This window comes from Pyrus communis, chromosome 1, assembly GCF_041283825.1.
Source record: "Pyrus communis isolate YQ-2024b chromosome 1, ASM4128382v1, whole genome shotgun sequence".
Lineage (NCBI taxonomy): Eukaryota > Viridiplantae > Streptophyta > Magnoliopsida > Rosales > Rosaceae > Pyrus > Pyrus communis.
Window position 1 is genome coordinate 8,059,926 of NC_142565.1, and position 21,754 is coordinate 8,081,679.

The following is a 21,754-nucleotide window of genomic DNA, read 5'->3' on the forward strand; positions in this document are numbered from 1 at the left end:
TTGTCCCAAATCAAATATGTATTAATGCTAGCCAAGATAGCATAAATCACCACGATTTGCATATATTGTTTATAACCTACTCTTTGTGCTCAATGTTACTTGAGTTATGCTTAGGCGTGCTCATTTTGTTCTTAGGATTGTGTATGTTATGAACAGTTTGAAATTCCATATGGTGGAATGATACAGTTTTATAAATGTGTTAGACAATATAACAACTATTCAGCTTGTGTTTTCGACAGTGAACTGATGAAAATTTTCCATGGAAGGTGAAAAAGAACAGGAAAAGAAGTTCCTTCACATGGAAGGTGGAGAACTTCCTGTCTTTTAAGGAAATAATGGAGACTCGAAAAATCTTTAGCAAATTCTTCCAAGTTGGTGGATGTGAACTTCGAATTGGTAAGCAGCAATCACACATGAAAGGCATGCAGAGAAGAGAGAAAGGAGCTGCGTGAAAAGGAAAATACAGTTAGGGTTAAAAGGATAATCTTGAAAATAATGAAAGTAAGTGAAGGCATAAAGGAAAACAAATTAGCATTTCGATTGCCCAAGCAATCCGGAATCCAAATACCTTCTTTATGTTGAGAATCCAAATCAGCCAAATATTGGAATTGGATTCCAAAATTTGCATGGGACCCACTAAATTTTGATTTCTCCAAATTTGATAAACATTGAAATATGCTGTAATAGGAATTCAATTTTGTTTCTTACCCTTACGTAAACGCCACCTTAATGTCAAGTATATCACTGTACTAAAAAAAGAGTTGAAATTGAAAAGTCCTAAAAACTAGTGAAATTGTAATAAAACAAAAACAAACACATTAAAAGCGGAGTGCTGTTAGATAATAAAAAAAAGGAAAATAAAAGGAGCGTGGTTGAAGAAACTGTCACACCCTCAACGAACACGTACGACACCATATCGTAGCATCTCACTCTCAATCCAAATACCCCGCGAACGATTCCCAACGCAAAAACCATTTTCTTCAACCGAACGTATCCCGCCCTCCCTCCCTCCTCAATTTATGGCCACAGCTATACGCCTACGCCGGCTCGGAGCCGCCGCCGTCGTTGCCACCGCAGCCAGCGGCGCCTTTCTTCTCCAGCCTTCGTTCTCCGCCAGCGACCGTGGCGCCGGGCCCTCCTCTCTCGGCGCTGTCCGCCAGAAGATCAGCGACCCGAACGCTGTCGTCCCGTCCAGGGCGGCTCAGGAGGCCGCTCTGATTGGCGCGAGTGCTGCCAACCCGCTCGACATTCTCGTGATTGGCGGTGGCGCCACCGGCTGCGGCGTCGCCCTTGACGCAACCACCAGAGGCCTTCGCGTCGGCCTCGTCGAGCGCGAGGACTTCTCTTCTGGAACGTCGTCGCGGTCCACTAAGCTAATTCATGGAGGTATTCGTATAGCGTAGTATACGTATCCGTATCCGTATATATACAATTCACACTTCTCTGTATATATTGTGTTGCATAATTAATTGCATTACATGGATCTCCCTGTCGTCTCAATTTGTCATTTCCGGTCCTTAAAGTTGCTGTTGCTGTTGACGTTTTGTTTTGTTTCGGTGGTCGTTTTTGCCTCCTGTTAGCATTTGTGTGGTTGAAGAGAAATTGAGCTGCAGGAGTGGATCAATGTACAAAACCGTTGTAATTTCGTTAACTTTGTAGATTGATGCATTATAACGTTGTCTATATTGATCTTAACTGTAAATCGAGACAGAATAGTCTGAGATTGTGTTGTTATCTTTCAGTTTAGACTGTATGATTCGGCTGATTCATATTGCTACGATAAATATTAATACCAATTGAATTGGCTGTAAGATATGACATGTCGTTCGGCTTTTTTCGTTTGGATTTAGTAATCATTGAGTTGTCTAAAAAGATTTTAAAGATTTTAAAGATTTTAGTTTCTAATAGGTAATTGCTTATAATTAAGTTTTTGACTTCCGTCTTGGCGGGTTATGTAAAATAACTATCATGGTTGCTTATGCAAGATAATTATTATGTTAGGTGTTCGGTACTTGGAGAAAGCTGTTTTCAATCTTGACTACGGGCAGCTGAAGTTGGTATTTCATGCGCTTGAGGAGCGTAAACAGGTTATTGACAATGCACCGCACCTCTGCCATGCTTTGCCATGCATGACACCATGTTTTGACTGGTTTGAGGTAGTATACTACTGGATGGGCTTGAAAATGTACGATTTGGTTGCAGCACTACGGCTCTTACATGTGTCCAGATATTATTCTGCACAAGAATCTGTTGAGCTTTTCCCCACCCTTGCCAGGAAGGGTAACAATAAAAGCTTGAAGGGCACTGTGGTGTATTATGATGGGCAGATGAATGACGCACGTCTTAATGTTGGATTGGCATGCACTGCTGCCTTAGCTGGTGCAGCGGTGCTTAACCATGCAGAAGTGGTTGATTTGTTGAAGGATGAGGCTAGCAATCGGACAATTGGTGCAAGAATCCGAGACAACTTATCAGGTAGAATGAGCTCACACTTCCACAACTGGCTTATATGCTACCGTAGTGTAATTAAGTGAATGATGATATAATGGTTTCCTTTTTTGAACGTTGTGATTCTTACTGAATTTCTTAAGTTACCAGGGAAAGAGTTTGATACATATGCAAAAGTCGTAGTGAATGCTGCTGGGCCATTTTGTGACTCTTTAAGGAAGATGGCAGATCAAGATGCAAAACCAATGATATGCCCAAGCAGCGGTGTACACATCGTACTTCCTGACTATTACTCTCCTGAGGGTATGGGTTTGATTGTTCCTAAAACTAAGGATGGACGTGTTGTTTTCATGCTTCCATGGTTGGGACGAACAATTGCTGGCACCACAGATTCCAACACCCCTATTACTCTGCTTCCTGAACCACATGAGGATGAGATTCAATTCATATTGGATGCTATTTGTGATTACCTTAATGTCAAGGTTTGTGATTTTCTGTGCATGCGTGGCATATTTTCCTGCATTGCTAATTCAAGCTTTATGATGCAGCAACATGTTTATCACACGTCAAATAGACATGAACAGTTACAAAATTAAGTATCTGTTCTTTCACCGATTGCTTTCTTTCTATTTAGTCAGTTAGTCAGAATATTGTGTGTAGATTTCAGTGTGATCTTGTGATCTGTATTTGGATTTTAATTATCAACACGAGCTGCTTGATCAGTTGATTGTCTATTATTTTCCTCAGTGTAACACATCTCCTTAAGGACTTCTCTGACTAGTTGAATTTTTTACTCGGGTTGATAATTGATATCCAAATGCGGAAAGTAGTGGAGGACATTTAGAGCTGTAACTCAATCTAGATGTCTTTCTCTTTCTTTTTCTTTTTTGTTGTCTTGTTGAGACTAAGCAATGCTGGGAAAATATAGGTACGCCGCACGGATGTTCTCTCCGCGTGGAGTGGTATTCGCCCATTGGCAACGGATCCATCTGCAAAAAGCACTGAGAGCATCTCCAGAGATCATGTTGTATGTGAAGATTATCCTGGTTTGGTAACAATCACGGGCGGCAAGTGGACCACTTACCGTGGGTAAGGTTTATTTGGTTGAGCTGAGATGATTTAGTTTATACTTATAGGTAAGAGGTTTTCCGTTTGAAACTAAGCAACAGTATATTTTGCTAACTATAAATTTTTCAGCATGGCAGAAGATGCGGTTAATGCGGCAATAAAGTCTGGAAAGCTGACCCCAGAAAATGGATGTTTAACCTCCAAACTGCAAATTGTCGGTGGAGACGGGTGGGATCCTGCATCTTTTACAGTTATCGCTCAACAATATGTGCGCATGAAGAACAGCCATGGTAAAGTTGTTCCTGGAGTGATGGACACTGCTGCAGCAAAGCATCTATCCCATGCATATGGTACTTTGGCTGAACGAGTTGCTGCTATTGCTCAGGTTGGTTTATCTTGCTCCAAAAGTCGCTGTATACATGTAATCTGTCATAATTTATGGGTCTCATATACTGCTGATGTCCTTATATTACAATGCTACCGCCGCTTCCTAAACATCCTTCATATGTATTATTATTGAAGTTCGGTATACTCATGTCTTGGTCCATATTTTATCATTCTAGATATGTTTAATGTATAAACTTGTAACCGCTGTAAAATTTGGAATTATAATCCACCGGTGTTATTGTGCAATTTAGTACGTTGTGTTGTGTTTATTTTTTTTTTTGGGATTAGTCACGTGCTTTGAAGCTAACGCTTTACTTATAACTTCATATTTTCAAATTTTTAGAACGAAAATCTGGGGAAGAGGCTTGCCCATGGATACCCTTTTCTAGAGGCGGAGGTTGCCTACTGTGCTCGAAACGAGTACTGTGAATCTGCCATTGATTTCCTTGCTCGGAGATCTCGGCTTGCTTTCCTCGACACAGATGCGGCAAGCAGGGCATTGCCTCGTGTGATTGAAATTTTAGCGACCGAACACAACTGGGATGATTCGAGGCAGAAGTACGAGTTAGAGAAGGCCAAGGAATTTTTGAAAACTTTCAAATCTTCAAAAAATGCTCAGTTCCATGACGGGAAACATGTTTAGTAAGTACTTTTCTCTTTCGTTCTACATCCACGATCAACAAATTCCTCTATCAAATTTGTCGGTAGTGTAAATAATCTTGATCGGGTGGTTGTCTCCGCTGTAGGTTTGTGCATTCATTTTTCACAGGTACATTGACTGGCGGCAAATTTTCCGGCCTTAATTCTGGTGCCAAGGAGTTTGCCTACCACACACAGCATAGGGTTATAGTTACACATCTATGAAAACTACAGTCATCTGTCAAAATAATCGGTCTTCGTTTGCAATTTTCCTTGCAAGCACAAATAAAGTGATTTATTCTTGGTTCAAACATCGTTACATACAACGGTAATGAGTTTAATACAAATTTTGATCGATGTGTTTTTAACCTAAAAACTCGAGCTTTTCTTGCATATTTGCCATGTAAGACCCCGTCTTAAGGACCTTTCTTTTCTATTTACATTTAATATCCCTCATCCCGCATACCCACCATTTCTGCCCTCACTCAAGTTACCGGACTTGGAGGGGTTGCCGATGGCTTGGGTGGGGGCGGAAAAGATGAGTGTCGGGAATTTGGAATTTCTAGTGTCACATTGCAAACTTTGACACTTTATGAATTTTGAACTTTTAAGATTACCGGCCGTCCGGTCCAACGTTTTCTTTCCTTGTTCACGAGATGTTTCACGTAAAACCTCAATCCATCCGTATTTACTTGACTCACGGGCTGGTGCTGATTTTCTGGGTCCAAAAGTTGATAAAACCAAACCCTCGACATGTTTGTGATTTTTGAACTTCTTCCCTATTTTGCCTCTACCGAAATAAATATCCCCATGAGAGTTTTATTGTTTTACTTTATTGTTGCGAAAAAGATATTTATTTAATGTGAAGTAAGCATGATAGGATCAATACAACGAATTAAGAACAAAAGCGTCAGTCATCTTAAAAGTAGCGTTGTTTGAAACACATGCTTTTCAACAAATGTTCCAAACCATCTCTTCCAAATGCATAGTCAATCTGTGGAGGGTTTCTGACTTTCTGTTGACTCTAAAAGTTACAAAACCTACGTGGTGTGCAAACGTAACTAGGACCTAGCTACGTGTTTTAGTGGCTTAAATGTTGATGCAATACGCTGCTAATTTCTGATCGAGCTACTTCGGCCGAGGAATGAACAATCTCGGCCTTGAGTTTTGAAGCTTGAAGACAAGGTTATGTAAATCATTTTGAAGTTCTGGATCATGTGCACCGGGTTCGGCAACCTCAACTATATTGGTGAAAATACAGGCCCGCTGAATCGGTATTAAACTATGTGGAAAAAGATATTCAAAAGAGATAAGTGTCTTCGTCATAAAAATGGTTCAGTTGTTTGTGTGCCGAACTCTGAATGCAGCCGGAGAGTAACCAATTATAAAACTCCTACCTCACCGAAAAGGTTAATGAAGTGACATCTTTCGACAAAAGAATCAAAGACTCCTCGTCGGTTGAGACTTAAGATAAATAGACAGCTACATACTCAGAGTGAATCCCCGTCTATCCAGTCAGTCGAGACTCCTACGGCAAAATATAACTCCGAACCCATCTATCTAGTCAGTCACCTTCACTGATTGCTTTTGGAAAACCCCGTTAATCCAGTTGAACCCAAACCTGACCTTATATCCAATCAGAATTTGTGTTGATGGTTAGTAAGTCAATTTTCACAAAAATGTGCGAAAAATTCCGCGTAAAGCGTTGATCTGTGTGTTGAATTGAATGTCTCTTCTTTTTTTTTTATTGCACGACCTCCTGTATTTGTAGGACAACTATACTTTGGCTGATAAGTTCCAGAGCCACGCTCCTGGAGCTTTATCCCATTTTACTTGCTATTATCCGATGCTTAAGTTCAGATAACATTTTTCCTTGAAAAACAATCCTCATTTGGAGACCACAATACATGGAAAACAATTAGTGTAGTTAATATTGTTTGTTAAAAAATAAAAAAATAAAAAAATAAAATCCTCATACGTTGCATGCATCATGCATGGGACGTCCAACCTTTGCAATGACTTGACTGACCTTCAATAAAGATAGCAAGCATATCATGAAGCCTTTATGCCCTTTATGGTTTTGTCCTCCTCTCCAAACTCGGTATATTTCTACAAAAAACAATCCAGTAATTCGTTAATTCATTCAAAGATCTCGATTGCACGGAGCTGATTGAGAAACCTTTATGCCAACTTAAAAGGCTTCTGATATCACAACGCTTAAAAGCGTTCTTGGAGGAGTAGCTTTTTGAATGCTTTTTCAAAAGCACTTCTTTATTAAGTACTTGATTTTTAAATTAAAATTTGAACATCTTTTTTGGTTACAAAATTTCAAAATATTTAATGTCAATAAAAAGTATTGCGACAGAAGTCCTTTTAGTTAGTTTCCTTATGTTTTTAACTAACTGAGTTACAAATTATTTGCAGAGAAATGTTTACTGCAAAACCAGTTTCAAACGAGTTCTGAAGTCTTAAATAAATAAATAATTCTCTATACCTAGGTTGAGACGAATCCGGATCCTCGCCAGATCTTTGTGAGGATTCCGGAAATTTGTGAGTCATATCCGTTAATTGTACATCGTACGGTTAGAAATCATTTTAAATATTTTTATTTAAAATTAAATACAAACAGTACCTGACAAAAACGATGAACGGACACAATATACGATGAACGGATACGATTTACTAATCCTTAGAATCCTCACCAAAAGGATCCGAAGAGGATCCTATTGGTGTTGAGACCACCCCATCCAATCATTTGACCAAAGATAGCCCAATTACAAATTCATTTCAAAAAATGAATTGTTATTGACAGTCCAAAATTCTCATTTTGCACTCCAAACTTTATATATTTAGAAAGTAAAATATTAAATACAGGAGTGCAAAATGAGATTTTTAAAATGTCAATAACAGTTCCTTTCAAAAATAATAAAAAACAAAAAAAATATATCCACTGCCGGCAAAAACATCAACTAGTAAACCGGGCAACCAAAAATGACGTCAGTGGCAGCATCAGCACTAGCTTCTCTCTCCTTTTCCCTACTCTCCAAACCTTCACTCTCTCTCATCCCCATCCGCCCACTCCCCCACCTCACTATTGAGACAGATGCCAAATCATCCAAACAAGTCACTAGTTAGTTATAACCGTAAACAATTAGATGTGGCAATTGTGTAATTAGTTTTAGAAACTAAGGGCACTTGTGTAGCGAGCCTGTGGCTATATATATCATCTTGTATTGTCGTAATTATTCGATGAAATGAAAAGTCAGTTTCTATATGGTATCTCGCCAAATTGCCTCACAGTGCTGATCCTCTTTTCTTCTGCTTACCGACTCACTCATCGCATCGATTTCTCGATTTGTTTCTTGATCGATTTCTTCTATTTCTCGATCAATTTCTACCTCTAATTCACGATTATTTCTCTTTTCTTCTAAATATTGTCTCTGATAGTCATGGCTTCTCTATCTGCATCCTCGTCTTCGATGGATCCACCGCCATTGTCAAATCCTAATTCCTCTGGCAATTCTTCCTTTCTAAATTCGTATATGTCTCTTACAATTCAGAACATTGGTAGTATAGTGCCCATCAAGCTCAAGTGCACCAATTATCTCCCATGGCGGGCATTGTTTGCTCCGATCCTTTGTCGCTACAAGCTCATTGGTCTCATTGATGGAACTGAGCCATGTCCGGCTTTGCTTCTTCCAGATAGATCTGTGAATCCAGAATTTGAGCAGTGGTTTAAGAAAGATCAAAATATGCTAATTTTGTTGAATTCGACACTTTCTGAAGATCTAATTCCCTTTACGGTTGGAGTCTCTACATCTCGTGAGCTATAGTAGAAGCTTGAACAACGTTTTGGTGGAGTTTTTTATGCTCATGTTCATCAACTACGCTCTCGTCTTCAGTCTATCCAAAAATGTTCTTAATCGATCTCGGAATATCTTCAACAGATTAAGGAAATTTCAGATTCTCTCATAGCTCCTGGTGCCCCTATTTCAGATTGAGATCTAATTGCAGCAATGTTTCATGGTCTACCTGATGAATTCAAGTCATTCATTGACTCCATCATGTTTCGCTTGTCTTCCACCTCCTTTGTTGAATTGCATGGTCTACTGCTTACTAAAGAACTTTCCATGGCTCGTCGCAAGCACAATGTGTCATCTTCTGTCACTGAGCCTTTTCAGGCCTTTTCTACTCACTATCATGCACCATTGCTGCCAACACCTTCTACACAGGCTCTTGCTGCATCTCATTAGTCATTCTAGAATTCATTCCGTTATAATTCTAATCATGGGAGACAAAAACGTGGTTTCAACAGAGGGAATCGAAATCACCACACCAATAGAGGTTCTTTCCATGACAGCTATCGTGGCAATTCAAATTGTTCTCCTAATCCAGGCTCCAGGTCCAATTCTTATGGTTATTCATCCTCATTTGGTAGCCAAACTCCATGTTAAATTTATGGTTCTACTAGCCACGAAGCCATATATTGTTTTGACAAGATGAATCCTGAGATTTTTGGAAAGGTACCACCAGCTAAGCTTGCTGCTTTATGTGCTCACTACTCTCCCAAACCTCTCCATCTTGGCTACTGGACTTTGGAGCTACATACATATTACAAATGATATTGCTAATCTCTCTGTCGCTTCTCCCTACACTGGTGAAGACAAGGTCTACATAGGAAATGGTAAAGGTCTATCTATCCATAATATTGGTTCCTTTTCTTTAAATACTCCTTATACTTCTTTTAAGTTGAGTAATGTCCTGCATGTTCCACATATGAAGCACAATTTACTGTCTGCTTATCAATTTCTCAAAGACAATAATTGTGCTTTGACTCTTGACCTGATGGATCCACTGTAAAGAATCGTGCTTCGGGGAAGACACTTTTGCGGGGAAAAATTAGAGATGGATTTTATCCTCTGTAAGGCTCTTGTCACTCTCTAACTTTATCACCATCAGCTTTAATAAGTGTCACAGCTTCTGTGAAGGTTTGGCATCGCAGATTGGGTCATCCATCTTCTTCTATTTTTCGATAGGTTCTCTCTATCAATAAGCTTGCAGTGCAAGGCAAGCCAACTATTGATTTCTTTTGTCAAGACTATGCTCTTGCTAAAAATCATAAGCTTCCTTTTGGCTTGGCTACTTCTACTACTACTCACAGCTTGTAATTACTTCACTGTGATCTTTGGGGCCCTGCTTCTATTGTTTCACTTAGTGGTTTTAAATGTTACTTGTTAATCGTCAATGATTACAGTAGATATAGCTCGTTTTTTCCATTAAAGGCAAAGTCTGATGCCTATTCTACTTTTGTTGTATTCAAACAATATGTAGAAAATCTACTTGGAAATAAAATAAAGATAGTACGCTCTGATTCAAGGGGTGAATTTCTAAGTACTGTGTTTCAGTCTTTTCTTCGCACTCATGGTATTTTACACTAATTAAGTTGTCCCCATACCCTGAACAGAATGGTTGTGCTGAAAGAAAACATAGACATCTTGTGGAAACTGCAAGGTCCTTACTTGTTGCTTCTAATGTTCCTACTAGGTGGAAGCTTTCTCTACTCCTATATACCTTATTAATAGGTTGCCAATTTCTGGGCTCTCTAAGTCACCGTGGGAATTGCTTTTTCAAAAGTCACCATACTACTCCAGATTGAAAGTCCTTGGTTGCAGGTGTTTTCCATGACTCAAGCCCTATGTTCATTCTAAGCTAGATGCTAAAAGCAAAAGTTGTGTCTTTTTGGGTTATAGTTTACAACACAAGGGTTATTGGTGCCTTGATCCTCTCACTAGTAGGATTTATATTTCTCGTCATGTGCAGTTTGATGAAACTTCATATCCTTTCCACTCAATTTCTCCAGATGCAGCTACACTTCAAGAATCTATTTCTCTTTCTATGGATCTTCAGTTCTCTATTCCATTGATGCAATCAAATTCTGGTTCTATTAGTTCACTTCATCCGTCAGCAGCTCAGCATCATGTCTCTTTCAATTCCAACATTGAAGCAGCTTAGAATTCTACCAGCTCTGTCAGTCATTTAGATGCCATCCTAACACCTATGTCTTCAAGTGACACACCTTCCCCACGGCCTTCTAGCAATATTCATACAATGGTTACTCGTTCCAAAGCTGGAATACATAAACCTAAAGTCTATGCAGCTACCAAACATCCACTTCCTGTGGATATTGATCTTGTACCATCTACATACCTACAAGCCTCCCAGCATACACATTGGAGATCAGCTATGCAAGATGAATTCAATGCCTTGCAATCCACAGGTACTTGGATCTTAGTACTTCCATCTTCCCACAATGTTGTTAGCTGCAAGTGGGTCTTCCGAGTCAAGAAACAGCTTGATGGAACTGTTGACTATTTTAAAGCTTGGTTGGTAGCCAAAGGCTACCACCAACAAGAAGACATTGATTTCCAAGAAACCTTTAGTCCCGTGGCTAAACCAGTCACCATTCGAGTATTGTTATCACTTGCAGTCCAGTTTGATTGGTTTTTAAAGCAATTAGACATAAATAATGCTTTTCTTCATGGGGATTTAAAAAAGGATGTGTATATGCAGCAACTTCCAGGTTTTGTTGATCCCAGTTTGCTAAATCATGTTTGTAAATTGAAAAAATCACTATATGGCCTTAAACAGGCACCTCGGGCTTGGTTTGACAAACTCTTTCAAACTCTACTTCAATTTGGTTTTCAGCAGTCTTCTTCTTATGCTTCCTTATTTGTTCTCAAAGGTCATTCACTCGTTATTGTTCTTGTTTATGTCGATGACATTTTGGTAACTGGCCCTCATCCTTTTGTATGCAATCTGTTCATTCAAAAGCTTAGTGCTCTTTTTCTAGTCAAAGATTTAGGACCTTTGCATTATTTTTTGGGATTAGAGGTTCATCGGTCCTCTACAGGTCTTTTTCTTCATCAAACAAAGTACCTACTGGATCTTCTCAAGAAAACCAATATGGTTGGTGCTAAGCTATGCTGTACTTCACTTGGTTCTCAAAAGCTTGATCACACGGGTCCTCTTCACTCAAATCCTCCTGAATATCGGTCCATTGTTGGTGGTTTGCATTATTTAACATGAACACGTCCTGATATTTCCTTTGCAGTCAATCGAATATGCCAGTTCATGCATACTTCTCTCGATCAACACATATAGGCTGCAAAGAGGCTTTTTCAATAACTCAGAGGTACTGTATCTGAAGGTATTTGGCTAAAAAATGGTTCAACCAATCTCACTGCCTTCTCTGATGCTGATTGGGCAAGTTGTACGTTTGATAGACGATCCACGAATGGTTATTGTATCTTTCTGGGATCCAATCTTATCAGCTAAAGTGCCAAGAAACAATCCACTATGGCCCGTTCCTCCATTAAAGCAAAATATCATTCTTTGGCACATACAACTGTTGAACTTACTTGGATTTGCAAAATTTTCTGTGACATTGGCTTCCCACTCTCTCAGGTTCCCAATCTATTGTGTGACAATATTTCAGCTATCTCTCTTGCTTCCAATCTAGTCTTTCATGCCCGAACTAAACACATTGAAATTGACTACCATTATATCCGAGAATTGGTGTTGGCTCATCTCGTCACGGTTAAGTTTGTTTGTAGTCAAGACCAATTTGTTGATATTCACACACCAAGTCACTATCCAAAAGCTGGTTCAATTATCTTCAATCCCAAGCTCAGCTTGAGGGGGTGTATTGAGACAGATGCCAAATCATCCAAACAAGTCACTAGTTAGTTATAACTATAAACAATTAGATGTGGCAATTGTGTAATTAGCTTTAGAAACTAAGGACACTAGTGTAGCAAGCCTGTGGCTATATATATATCATCTAGTATTGTTGTAATTATTCGATGAAATGAAAAGTCAATTTCTATACTCACCTGCTCCCTCGCCACTTCCTCTTCCTCTCAAGAGTTTAACATCACCCTTGCACCACTAAAGCCGAAGCCCAAACCCGACTTCGCCAAACTCGACCCAGATGCCCTCGCCGGCCAGCTCATCATCCTGTGGATCGTTCGCAGTGAGGACAACAACCTCAAGCTCTAGTCGCACCCTTATGTGCGTTTCCTTCAGGCCTGTCTTGGCCACTACATGCTCCCATTCACTTCGTCTTGATCTTTCGAGAACCATTCAACCAAGAACATACTTGTTGCAACTCGTGCTCTAAAGATCAAGACATGAATTATAAGAAAAAATTTACCAAAAAGATATTTTGTAGAATATGAAAATATTGTTCGATGTTATAGTAAGGGAAAAATAAATTTTAACAAAAAAAATATAAAATAAATAAAATTGATGGTTTAGGCGTGGGAGTGGGAGATGGGTTTATTTGTTTTTTTTATTTTATAATTTTTAACTTTTTCTTTTTAAATTAGAGATGTTAAAATCATTTGTATGTGAGGTTAAAAAAAAAAAAAAAATTTATTTTGTGAAATTACATTACTACCTTTAATCTTTTTAGTGTGATAGAAGATTAATAGTCTTTTCAGTTTTCACCTTCTTTTTGTAGACAAAGAAGATTATATTAATATATAATAGTTTAATAGTTCTAATCGAATAAATGGTCCTCATGGTGATAAGATAATTGGAAAATAACGCCTCAGGTAAAAAAAATTAAGATTTTAAACCCTCATAGTATAGTCCATTAACAAATTTAGTTTAAAAATGATTTTTCCATTAAATGTCGGTTAAATGCAAAGATAAAAATGGATTAAATTTACTAATAGAGTGCCACCTTAGAGGTTTAAATTCTTTTTTTTTTTTTTTTTTTTTTTTTCTTACCACTAACCTATCTTCTGATTACTTTCGTACGCCAAGAACCTTCATCCGATTAGGCTTTAGATAGCGAAAAAGTAAATTAAATTAAAGAAAAGGACAAAAAAGGGCCGACTCGTGTGCTCAAACAGTCAAACGTTACCCACAACGCGGGAACCATTTTCTTTCTCTTCCCCATCGTGCCGGCCTCTCCTCTCCTCTCTCTCTCACTCCTCACAACAATAAAGCTCCAGAATCTTCCTCTGCCATTCCCTTTCACTTTCCTCTGACCATTGACAAATCAATGGCCGCTTCTTCTTCTTCGTCGTCGTCGTCCGTACGATCATCGTCGTCGTCGACGGCAGCAGGGAATACTAATGGCAGTAATAGTACCGGTGGAAGGTCCGAGAGGCAAACGACGTCGTCGGCCCAAGTCCCTCCTACTCACTCCACTAGACAAACGACGTCGTCTTTGCAAGCCAACAGCCACCGCACACGGCCCTCTTCTTCCAGTTCACGGCGCTCCGTCATACCCAGTTCGAGAACTCCTCACTCTAACCCCGAATATCAACAAGGTCTCTCTCTCTCCCCCACATATAATTTTGAATTTTTGGAATTTGTCTTCGAAGAATGCATTTTTAATTTCAAATCAAACTTCAAGTTTTTAAATTTCTGGGGATTTTGTGATTAATTTTTGCAACAGAGGCCGGAAGAGTGAGGGTTGCTGTCAGACTTCGACCGAGAAATCTGGAGGATCGCATTTCGGATTCTGATTTCGCAGACATTGTCGAGTTGCAGCCCGAGGTGTGATTTTAAAGCTGAAATTTCCGAGCTTTTCTATTAATCTTAAACCAGAATAACTAATTAAATTATAATGGAATTAAAATTTTCATTTTTTCCTGTTGTGTAGCTGAAGCGGCTAAAGTTGAGAAAGAACAATTGGAGCTCAGAGTCTTACAGATTTGATGAAGTTTTCACTGAAACCGCCTCGCAAAATCGGGTTTATCAAGTGGTGGCAAAACCTGTAGTTGAGGTATCGTGTTTGCTTATTTACCACTATTTCTTTGGCTTTTTTTGAGTTGCATTTGACGCGTCGAGATGCTCAATGTGTCTTTCGATTGCAATTGTGGTTCTTTAATTGGTTAATGATGTAATGTAGAGTTTGATATACTTTTGCAGAGTGTGTTGAGTGGATATAATGGAACAGTTATGGCCTATGGCCAAACCGGTACTGGGAAAACTTACACAGTTGGCAGTCTGGGTAATGATGATGCATCCGAGCGTGGCATTATGGTTAGAGCTTTGGAGGACATACTTTCGACTACATCTACTGCTTCTGATAGTGTGGAAGTTTCCTATTTGCAGGTGGGTGTGTTTTGTTGTTTTGATTTGACGTTCTTGTTGAACTGTTATCCACCATCACTGTTCACAGTGAAATATAGGTGAATTGGTACATAGTCCATCGTTGGCATGATATCGTTCACTGCACCATACGAACTTAATAGCATTAGCAATCGTTTCATTTCATGAGTTGAACGCTACACTGCTAAGGAACAAATATCTTTTGGAGTTCAGTAGAGATCTGTAAGTCTTGTAACAACTTAGGAAAGTAATGGAAAACCTGGAGACGTGCTGCGTACTGTGTAAGGCCCCATCACATTCCCTTGTTGTGTGAGACTACATTTAGATATCACTATCAGCAAGGTGAACTTCCACCATCTCTTTTAGGACTCTGTTCTTCTTTCTTATCCAGGAAAAGAAGGATAACAGGGAATATAGTGTTTTCAGTTAAACCTTTTCAATCCTTACCAAATTCTAGAGATTGCTTGTCATCTGATCGCGTACCTGTTGAAGTAGAGCGGCAAGTTACTACCATGTTGGATGATTGGTCATTTATTAAGAAATGTTTTTTTTTATTTATTTAATTTTTTTTTTTCCGCACCAGTTGTACATGGAATCTATTCAAGATTTGCTTGCACCAGAAAAGATTAATATTCCTATTCATGAGGACTCGAAGACTGGTGAGGTGTCACTTCCTGGTGCTTCAGTAGTAAGAATTAAAGACCTTGATCACTTTTTACAACTGCTGCAAATTGGTGAGGCAAACCGTCATGCAGCTAACACGAAGCTGAATACAGAATCTTCACGCAGTCACGCGATTCTTATGGTGGGTCTGTTGTATGATTTTGGATTTATCAATTCATGTTTACTTTCAAATCTGTAGATATTATTCTTTGAATAACGATGATCTGAATCTTTCATGCTTGCAGGTTTTTGTTCGTAGATCTGTGCAAGAAAATGCTACAGATGAGATCACTTCTCAAGAAAAAGCCTTTAGAGCTGATTTATCAGTTAGAAGTGGGGTACCTGTAGTTCGAAAAAGCAAGTTGCTGATTGTTGATCTTGCAGGATCTGAAAGAATAGATAAATCTGGTTTGTCATCGATACTGTACACCTGAAGTAGTACTTAAGCTTTTTTTTCCATCATTTATTATTCCTGACATTATTTTTCTCATGTTGCAGGCAGTGAGGGCCACTTGCTTGAGGAGGCAAAATTTATAAATCTTTCACTTACTTCTCTTGGAAAATGTATAAATGCGTTGGCGGAAAACAGTCCACATATCCCTGTCAGAGATTCTAAGCTTACAAGGTTGCTTCATGATTCATTTGGAGGTTGTCCCAATATATTTACATTCTGCTCTGTATTTAGATATTGCATAGATTTTATTGAGTCGCTCCTCTTACATCTATAATGGTATTTGCTATGTATTTAGGCCATAGCCAATGCTCTATATCTTGAATACATTTTGTGTCGAGTGAGACAAATTTGATATGTTGTTCATATTTGTTGTTCTATTTACACATATATGTAAAGAAAGAAAAATATGAAAAGGCCCAATGCACACATATGTATACCTTCTTTCATTTATTTCTGCTCCATTTCTTTTCCTAATGTTTCTAAAAGGAAATTCCATGTACTTTCCATGAAACAGGCTCTGCGAGGACCTCACTCATAGTAATGATTGGGCTGTCAGCACAGAACTATGCAGAGACCACTAGTACAATAATGTTTGGACAACGGGTGAGCTAGTTTATACTAATCATTATCGCTGAACTGAATTATCCATATATTCCAGTATATGTTTTCATTTTCTAACTTTAATAATTCCAACTGCTAATTTCCTGTTGTTAGTTTATCTCATTTATTTTATTGGTAGTTTACAATCTTTCATACAAGACCATCTGTTATTTATTTTGCAGGCAATGAGAATAGTAAATATGGTAAAACTTAAGGAAGAATTTGATTATGAAAGTCAATGTCGGAAGCTTGAGAATCAAGTAGACCATCTTACTGCACAATTTGAAAGGCAACAGAAGTTGTTGGACAGTAACAAATTGGAATTGGAAAGACAGCTGAAGGAGTGTCAAGATTCTTTTGCTGAGGCCAAGAACAATCTAAGCACAAGGTCTGAGGTAGTTGTCTCGCCTAGATACCATTTGTAATTTGGTTGATGAAACGCTGGTCATCATATGATGAGGGTTGTTTTCAACTCACATATGATCCATTTGACATACCTATTGTTATGAGAGGTATAGTACACTTTTTTCTTCTAATCTTCTGCATGTTTCAGTTATTGGAGAAGGAAAATGCTCGTTTGGAGTCGGATCTGAAAGATCTTTTAGATGAGCTGAACTGTCATAAAGACCACAGTGATTTGATGCATGATAAGGTTGCAAAGCTTGAAGCAAGTTTAGAACATGGAGAGGTATTTCTTTTCTGAAGACTCAGTGAAAAAATGTTCCTTATAGTTTCATTTCATTTTGATGATTCATCTAGTTATTTTCTTGTCATGCTGATTGTTATGAGGGTTGGTACGTCTTTCCCCTCCATCTAATACTTCTCTATACTTAAAAGTTTCTGGAGAAGGAAAATACCCGTTTGGAGTTGGATCTGAAAGATCTTTCAGAAAAACTGAACCGTGAGAAAGAACACAGTGACCTGATGCATGATAAAGTTGCAGAACTTGAAGCAAGTTTAGAACACGGCAAGGTATTTCCTTTCTGACGATCCAGTGCACCAGCATTGATACCATAATGGCTGTATTGCCTCAGTTAGATTGCCTTGTAATTTGCTTTTATATTATGACTTTGTCTAGTTGTTTTCTTGTCAGTCTAGCTGAGGCTATACAGTGCTTATGGTTATTAATGTTGGTGCCACTATGTACACCAAAAAAATTTATCATAGGCTAGTAAATCAGTTTTATAGCAGGAGTTAGGCACACGTGCACGCGCGTGCACACACACACACACACACACATCAAACATCATATGTTGAATGCATACCGTCTCATAATAAAATATTTTGTCCTTTATGAGCACGGCGTTTATAGTGTTGTTTTGCCTGTTAGTAGCAACACCAGCTTGAAAGTTCTATGTATCAGAAAGTCTTAGCTGATAGCACTCAGACGTATGAAGAGAAAATAGCAAAGTTGATTAAGCAGCTAGATGGTGAGCGTGCTCGTGCTGAAAGCACAGAGGAACAGTTAGATTTAACAATGAAGCTTCTGACTGATGGCCAACAGACTATTCAGGTAAGCATTCTATGCATTTAGAACAGGACCTGTTTTTGTCATCTTTAATTCTAACAGTTTTCTGTAATATCCTTGGAGTTCTTTTTTATTTTAATATGCATTTTTCTGGAAAATTTTAAATATTGTTTCTTCTTCAAAATCTGGCCACCTTTATTAGAAAATTTCAAACTTCAACCTTTTAAATATAGTCTCTTCTTTTCATTTGCAACTTGCAAATAATTGAAGCTAATATTTTACCACAAGTTATAGCAACATGAGTACCAACTGCAATGCTTTGTTCATTTTTTGTAGCAACATCAGATAGAGAATTCTGCATTTCAATCAGCACTTGCAGACACTACTCAGATGTATGAGAAAAAAATAGCTGAGTTAATGGAGCAATTGGAAAAAGAGTATGCCCGTTTTGAAGATCTAGAAGAACAATTGGAAGTGGAGAAGAAGCAACGTAGTCGGCAAAACTCAATGCAGGTTAAAATTTATTCCTAAAACTTTACTAAATGAGCCCGTTGTGATGCTTCATGGAAGAGTCCAGTGTTCTTCTATTTTCACGTATCTGTGATATTATTTGTTTCTTTTTCCTTTTAACGTATATATAGGCAAAAAGAAAAATTGATCCCTAAGTTCTTCGTGGTAATATATCGCTTCATATTGAGCTGGGAAAAGTTTTTATGCAGCTACTACCAGCCTTTATTCCCTCTGTTTTGATAATTGATAATTCTCTAAATGTGGTGAAATGATTGTTCATATTCAAGGCTCCTTTTCACACGTATTCTTCATACAGTAAATTTTATTTTGCTTTAATAAATCCAGGGGAAGAAAGAGATTGATGAACTTAGAGTGCAGTTAGAAGAAATGAATCAGCTACATGAACAAACTCTAAACAAATATTGGTCCTTGAAATCAGAATGTGCTGATCTCTCAGAAGAGAAGGTACGTTGACATATATAGTGCAACTAGTGTGGTTCAATATTATATTCCCACAAAATGTAGACTAATATTTATTTCAGTTGTGGTCACGCAATTGCTCCTCCAGTTGCTATGAGTAGTCAGTTAAGTGTGAATTACTAAATGATTTACGTTATTTTCTATAATTGGGACTATTAAGGCAATACTCAAGGAAGAACTTCAAGATGTGAAGCAAAGACTTCTAATTGAAGAGAAGCAGAGGAAGTCTGTAGAGAATGAGCTAATCAAATTAAAGAAGGCTGCACCGGAGAAAGAAGATGAGTTTGAGGTGAGTTGCTTGTGCTTTTCACAAATATCAGGTTCGACAATACAACCTTACATTTGAAATTCTCCAGGATAAGAAGTTGTATATGAGGGAAAAAACACATAAAGGATCTTCTGCTTTGGGGAATCCAATGGGGTTACACAATTCGAATCCATCGAGAGATACAATTTCTGGTCAGAGGGCCACAACTGCAAAAATATGTGAAGAAGGCAAGATTTATTATATAATAAAGCCTCATAAAGTTTGAATAACTATCTTTTCCTTTGCGAATTCCGCTCATTGATATCTCTCAGTTGACAAGTTAATTTACTTAATAATTCAGTTGGGCTTCAAAAGATAGTACAATTGTTGACATCTGAAGATTCAGATGTCCAAACCCATGCTGTGAAGGTGGTGGCCAATCTTGCAGCTGAAGGTATGCACTTTCCTGTATTGTCTATTTATATTAGCGGATAAATGCATGCTTTTCATCCCCTTTCAAAGGAGGTGATACTACAAAGTGTGCTAAAGACGGATCAATCTACGTGTTATTTGTAATTACGTTGATATCAGAAAACCAGTCAAATGGAAAAAAATATATGTCACTTCAATTTTCACACATGGAATTTTTTTTTTTTTTTTTTCCCAAAACTAAATATGCTGCTTCAATTTTCACATAATAGTGATAGTATATGTCATATGTTTGTGCATTTGATTTGTATGGTCTATATCACTGATCTGTCACTGCTCCTGTCATGGGGTCAAACAGTTAGCATGAGGATTTAGTAGTGTATACCGTTGTACCAATTAAGGTTTTCCTTTATTTTCAGATACTAATCAGGCAAAGATTGTTGAGGAAGGCGGTTTAGACGCTTTGCTTATTCTGTTGCAATCCTCACAAAATACAACTATCCTTAGAGTTGCTTCTGGGGCCATTGCCAATTTGGCAATGAATGGTAATCCTGATTCCTTATTCATCTTTCTTGTGCATTTTAGTTAGTGAAGAGATTATACTTGTTCAGTGCCTTCCATCGTCCGTCCTTTTCACATCTAGACCTTGCTTTTAAAATTCTTGTTTACACTACGATGGTTCTGGAAAATGTAAACCAAACGGATTATTAACAAATACCACCAAAGATGCTGATTACTCTGAAGTTCATGAGCATTTAACTGCATTTTTTTTTTACTACTATAAAACTTAATGTATTGTTATCTCGGGGCTTTTAGGCGTTGAAAATGGCTCCTGAGTTCTAGGAAAAGCAGGACCCTTGCAGTAAAATGGAGGGGGGAGGAACTTGATATTTCTGTGTTGAATATTTGATCACTCTCCTAATTTTATGTACTTATCTCTTCGTCTTTTGTCTTTTGTTTCTCTTTTAACTCTTCTCAGAGGTAAATCAAGGTGTAATTATGAGCAGAGGCGGAGCTCAACTACTCGCAGAGACAGCAAGCAAGACAAATGATCCACAAACTCTTAGAATGGTTGCTGGTGCACTTGCTAATTTATGTGGAAATGGTAAGCACGAGATGGTTGAGAGTATTTTTTTCAAGTTTTCACTGGAACTTTTGTGCATTTCATATTAGCACGTTGTTTAATTTTTTCCTAGTACCGACCTTTCCATGAACCGAATTACTTGTTAGCATCAACATATGGTTTAAGCGTGAGGTTGTTAAGTACTTGGGTTATGTATTTTAGGTTCATTCCTTTGCTGCATAGATTGCGTACACAACATATCCCAATATATTTTACGTCTAAACGGATGGACTCACATCTTGCTTGAATGTTACTAGTATGAAAGCTCATGCATAGTTTTTGTTAATTACAGAAAGATTACATACAATGCTCAAAGAAGATGGAGGAATTAAGGCACTCCTGGGGATGGCGAGGTCGGGGAGTAGTGACGTGATCGCACAGGTTGCCAGAGGACTGGCTAACTTTGCAAAATGTGAATCGCGCGGAACTATTCAAGGTTGGTCGAAGTAGTCCTCCTTGTGGATGTTTACATGTATTATGCTGCATTATTTTGACTATTGAGCTTTACATATCAGGACATAGAAAAGGTCGTTCACTTTTGATGGACGATGGTGTCCTTACCTGGTTGATTATCAACACCAACACTGCCTCAACTTCAACCCGACGCCATATAGAGCTTGCTCTCTGCCATTTAGCGCAAAACGGTACGCTCTGAATGTGCTCGGGCATTTTTTTACGGAGAATTTTACATATTTCCAAATAATCGGACAACAAACTTGGATGCTTAGGATGACTTGTTCTATTTTCTGTTGAGGTTCTACATTTCTTAGGCAGTAATATGATGTGTTGTTCGTGCAGAGGACAATGCAAGGGATTTCATATCCGGTGGAGGGCTGCAAGAGATCGTTCGAATATCGACTGAATCCATTCGGGACGATATCCGGAACTTAGCAAAGAAGGCGTTGAGAGTGAATCCGAAACTTTACAATCAGAGGCGCGGTGAATAGCGAAATGTACAGAATCTCATTGTTTTTGTAGGCTAATTGTTCGAGTTGTAAGTAGCCATCTTTGCTTTTATCAACTGAATCTGGAATTCTGGACAGTTTTGCACTATATAATCATGTTTTGAGAAATCAACAATGATGTCCATCCGAATCGTGATGTGCTGGC

The 21,754-nt window shown here is 38.3% G+C and overlaps 2 protein-coding genes across 4 annotated transcripts; both read left to right on the top strand.

Moving 5' to 3' along the window:
• The first annotated feature begins 831 nt into the window (after window positions 1-831).
• Window positions 832-4,918, top strand: LOC137720741 (glycerol-3-phosphate dehydrogenase SDP6, mitochondrial). Of its 2 annotated transcripts, XM_068459857.2 has the most exons (7): window positions 832-1,386; window positions 2,002-2,475; window positions 2,599-2,930; window positions 3,377-3,537; window positions 3,646-3,901; window positions 4,247-4,545; window positions 4,650-4,918. In XM_068459857.2, coding segments are annotated over exons 1-7 (1,890 nt in total). In that variant the 5' UTR covers window positions 832-1,019; the 3' UTR covers window positions 4,651-4,918. The 2 variants fall into 2 exon arrangements, with proteins under 2 accessions (XP_068315958.2, XP_068315957.2); XM_068459856.2 differs by having other exon boundaries at window positions 855-1,386; window positions 4,247-4,789.
• Window positions 4,919-13,485: 8,567 nt separating this feature from the next.
• LOC137720822 (kinesin-like protein KIN-UC) lies at window positions 13,486-21,739 on the top strand. Of its 2 annotated transcripts, XM_068459929.2 has the most exons (22): window positions 13,486-13,883; window positions 14,012-14,112; window positions 14,219-14,341; window positions 14,488-14,673; window positions 15,254-15,475; window positions 15,579-15,741; window positions 15,832-15,981; window positions 16,302-16,390; window positions 16,570-16,782; window positions 16,941-17,075; window positions 17,225-17,359; window positions 17,721-17,900; window positions 18,192-18,368; window positions 18,711-18,830; window positions 19,006-19,134; window positions 19,202-19,340; window positions 19,454-19,546; window positions 19,941-20,066; window positions 20,501-20,626; window positions 20,937-21,080; window positions 21,160-21,288; window positions 21,443-21,739. In XM_068459929.2, exons 1-22 carry the CDS (start codon window positions 13,613-13,615, stop codon window positions 21,589-21,591), a joined length of 3,300 nt encoding a protein of 1,099 aa, XP_068316030.2. In that variant the 5' UTR covers window positions 13,486-13,612; the 3' UTR covers window positions 21,592-21,739. The 2 variants fall into 2 exon arrangements, with proteins under 2 accessions (XP_068316030.2, XP_088551812.1); XM_088695686.1 differs by lacking the exon at window positions 17,225-17,359 and having other exon boundaries at window positions 13,500-13,883.
• The last annotated feature ends 15 nt before the right edge of the window (window positions 21,740-21,754 follow it).

Bases quoted from the DNA above. Each gene is read 5' to 3' on its own strand.
- LOC137720822 (XM_068459929.2), top strand. From the start codon at position 13,613: ATGGCCGCTTCTTCTTCTTCGTCGTCGTCGTCCGTACGATCATCGTCG. The intron at 15,982-16,301 runs GTTGTCCCAATA...TCCATGAAACAG, and splicing joins GCTTCATGATTCATTTGGAG to GCTCTGCGAGGACCTCACTC. The intron at 18,369-18,710 runs GTTAAAATTTAT...TAATAAATCCAG, and splicing joins GTCGGCAAAACTCAATGCAG to GGGAAGAAAGAGATTGATGA.
- LOC137720741 (XM_068459857.2), top strand. From the start codon at position 1,020: ATGGCCACAGCTATACGCCTACGCCGGCTCGGAGCCGCCGCCGTCGTT. The intron at 2,476-2,598 runs GTAGAATGAGCT...TTAAGTTACCAG, and splicing joins AATCCGAGACAACTTATCAG to GGAAAGAGTTTGATACATAT. The intron at 2,931-3,376 runs GTTTGTGATTTT...GGGAAAATATAG, and splicing joins GTGATTACCTTAATGTCAAG to GTACGCCGCACGGATGTTCT.